The sequence below is a fragment of the Sinocyclocheilus rhinocerous genome, unplaced genomic scaffold (genome assembly GCF_001515625.1).
Source record: "Sinocyclocheilus rhinocerous isolate Xijiao unplaced genomic scaffold, SAMN03320098_v1.1 scaffold579, whole genome shotgun sequence".
NCBI lineage: Eukaryota > Metazoa > Chordata > Actinopteri > Cypriniformes > Cyprinidae > Sinocyclocheilus > Sinocyclocheilus rhinocerous.
This window is the reverse complement of record NW_015666542.1, coordinates 1,134,334-1,137,170: the sequence shown is the minus strand read 5'-3', so window position 1 is coordinate 1,137,170 and position 2,837 is coordinate 1,134,334. Positions and strand designations below refer to the sequence as shown.

At 32.3% G+C, this 2,837-nt stretch overlaps 1 protein-coding gene across 1 annotated transcript in view; it reads left to right on the top strand.

The window, feature by feature from the left end:
* Positions 1-1,053, top strand: part of LOC107732656 (C-type natriuretic peptide 4-like) — a 3,326-nt gene extending 2,273 nt beyond the window's left edge. Inside the window, exon 3 of the mRNA XM_016544058.1 lies at positions 683-1,053. Coding sequence (XP_016399544.1) covers position 683 — 1 coding nt within the window. The 3' untranslated portion in view covers positions 684-1,053. The remainder of the gene's footprint in view (positions 1-682) is intronic.
* The last annotated feature ends 1,784 nt before the right edge of the window (positions 1,054-2,837 follow it).

The window sequence follows — 2,837 nt, the reverse complement described above, 5'->3', positions numbered from 1 at the left end:
TTTTTTTTGTCTGCATAGTCTAAATAATAGATACAGTATTTATAGATATTTTATTTTGGGGAATTTCATGTTAGTTTATTAATTAATATTTAATATATTATTATTATTATTATTATTTATTTATTTCTGTAGCAAACTAAATCTTTGATATTTGTAGCTATGCTTTTTAAAAATTAATTCATTTATTTATTTTTAATATGCATAAAATTATATATAAACACCTTTTTGTGCCCCATGTATATTATATTCGTCAATCACTAAATTCCTGACTATAGTTTCTTGATGCAAAATGCTTTACCTGCTTTATTTATTTAATGCTTATAATATAATAATGTTATAATAAACCATTATTTAATGCTTTATTATAACAGGTGCCGTATGATTTCAGGAAGCTTTATTTTTTACTTCTGTAATAGTGGGTTTAATAGATTTGGCGTGTTATATATATATATATGAATTACATTTTTCCACCAGTACTTTTGGATTTGGATTTCAGTAAAACTATATTTTTGATCTAAAATATAGCAAGATTGTGTATTGTGTAAACAGATAGCTTTCGTCAGAGCGCGTCATGTGCCAAACTGACGAGAACAACGTCTGACTGTGTGATGCAGAACTGTTGTCAGAGATCTCACACACGTCTACATCCATCCATCTGACTGAATCTCCTCTTTCTTTCCAGAGCCAATCACGGACGTCATCGATTTGGGACAGAACAGACTCAGTTGCTCCTCTTCCGAGGAAAAGCCTAATGGTACGAAGCCACTACGAGAACCATTTGTGGGGACAATGAAAACGTACAACTGAAAGAAATCAAATATTTAGATTAAAAAATGTGTACAAAGTAAAAGAAACACATGGCAGATGATGTGGATACAAGCTGTATATTGTTGCTGCTGCTGTACATTCATGTATTTCATTCTCGCATAAATGTATTTATGTTGAAAAACTATTTATATGTTTATAAAAGAGATATTTATAAATATGAGTTTTATTTATGTAACATTTTGAAACGAATGCAAACTGCAGGCCAATTCTGTTGTAACTATTTTGTCTCTAATAGTTGTAAATGTTTTAAAAGTCATTAAAAAATGCACAAATGCAAACATTTTTTTAAAATACTCATTTAACATATTCTCTGAAATCAATAAATAAAATACATTTTCTTTAGAAATGAATACACTAAATCTATCTTGTTTTGAGGATGCTTGGATAGAAATCAGCACAAAAAGGGGATTTTCTCTCAGAAAAGCGCGTGAGTAAAAAGCCTACGGCCTCTATGCTGAATATTTCATTAATAAACCTGCTATAATGAATAAGCAGGAGCACGAGGGGGCAGAACTGAGACTCTGACACACGTCCAGATGAATCTCTCAAACATTAGACAAGCATTTAGCAGAATTTTAACTGAAATGGCAGAAAGGAGTCCAAGAACATTGCTTACTACAATTAAGTTGGACCCACTAAGTCGGCAAAACAGCAGATTTATTAATGAATTAGTGCTGTATATATCTGTAGAGTGCTTTTAAAGGAGCTCCCGCTGGCTCGTTTGGGTCTATAGGCCTATATCGCAAAGGAAGAGACTCTTTGACAGATAACCTCACTCCAGTTCAACAAACGAAGAGAAACGCGATCTCTGATCACTGAACTTACTAGAGAATCTAGGAGAACAAGAGCTTGTCTAGACGTCAAGCACACAAAACAGCTATTATAACTATATAATTAGCTATTTATAATGATATAAGAACTATTTGTTTATAATTATATGATTAACACAGGATAATTTTTACAACCTCGCCATTTAAAATCCCAACAGGATACACTTGCTGATTAATTTTAATGAATGGGTAAGTAATATATATATATATATATATATATATATATAAGGAAGAGACTCTTTGACAGATAACCTCACTCCAGTTCAACAAACGAAGAGAAACGCGATCTCTGATCACTGAACTTACTAGAGAATCTAGGAGAACAAGAGCTTGTCTAGACGTCAAGCACACAAAACAGCTATTATAACTATATAATTAGCTATTTATAATGATATAAGAACTATTTGTTTATAATTATATGATTAACACAGGATAATTTTTACAACCTCGCCATTTAAAATCCCAACAGGATACACTTGCTGATTAATTTTAATGAATGGGTAAGTAATATATATATATATATATATATATATATACTCAAGTTTAAAGATAATTACAAATTAGATTTTATTAAACATTTTTGTGCCAAAACATGCAGAAAACAAATGAACCATATTCAAAAAAATATGACCTTGAAAAAAAAATTAACGATTAAAAAATAAATCAAAGACTAAACTTTCCACCTAAGAATATACAGAAAATGAAGAAAGAGCCTACTTGCTTGGTCTGAAGTGGCAGTACCCCTAATAGCCTGCAGGTGGTCACTGCTACAGATCTGCACCTTCAACATGCTTCAACTGCCGTTTAAAATGCAAGGATGCCATCTTGTGGCCGTTGATAATCTCCAATAAAAGATTCCTCTTTGACTGCATGTTGCTGTGTGGTTACGCGGGTAAGTGTGGGATTTGTGGACAGCGACCTGTTGCATAAGAGGAGAAGATGGGAGAACTGAAGGCATGGATGAGATGAGTCAGATTTCAGAGTGAACATCTTACATGCTCTGTGGTTACAGATTACGCAGTATAAGACTTAAAAACCATGTGTTCTCTTACGTCTTGTCTTTGTCTTAATTGTGTTAGTAGCGTATAATTGCATTTATTGCCTCATAGGCCAGAGTTGTCAAATTCATTCACTGGACAAAAGTGTCACCTTATTAAAGTAGAATTTGTTACACCTTAC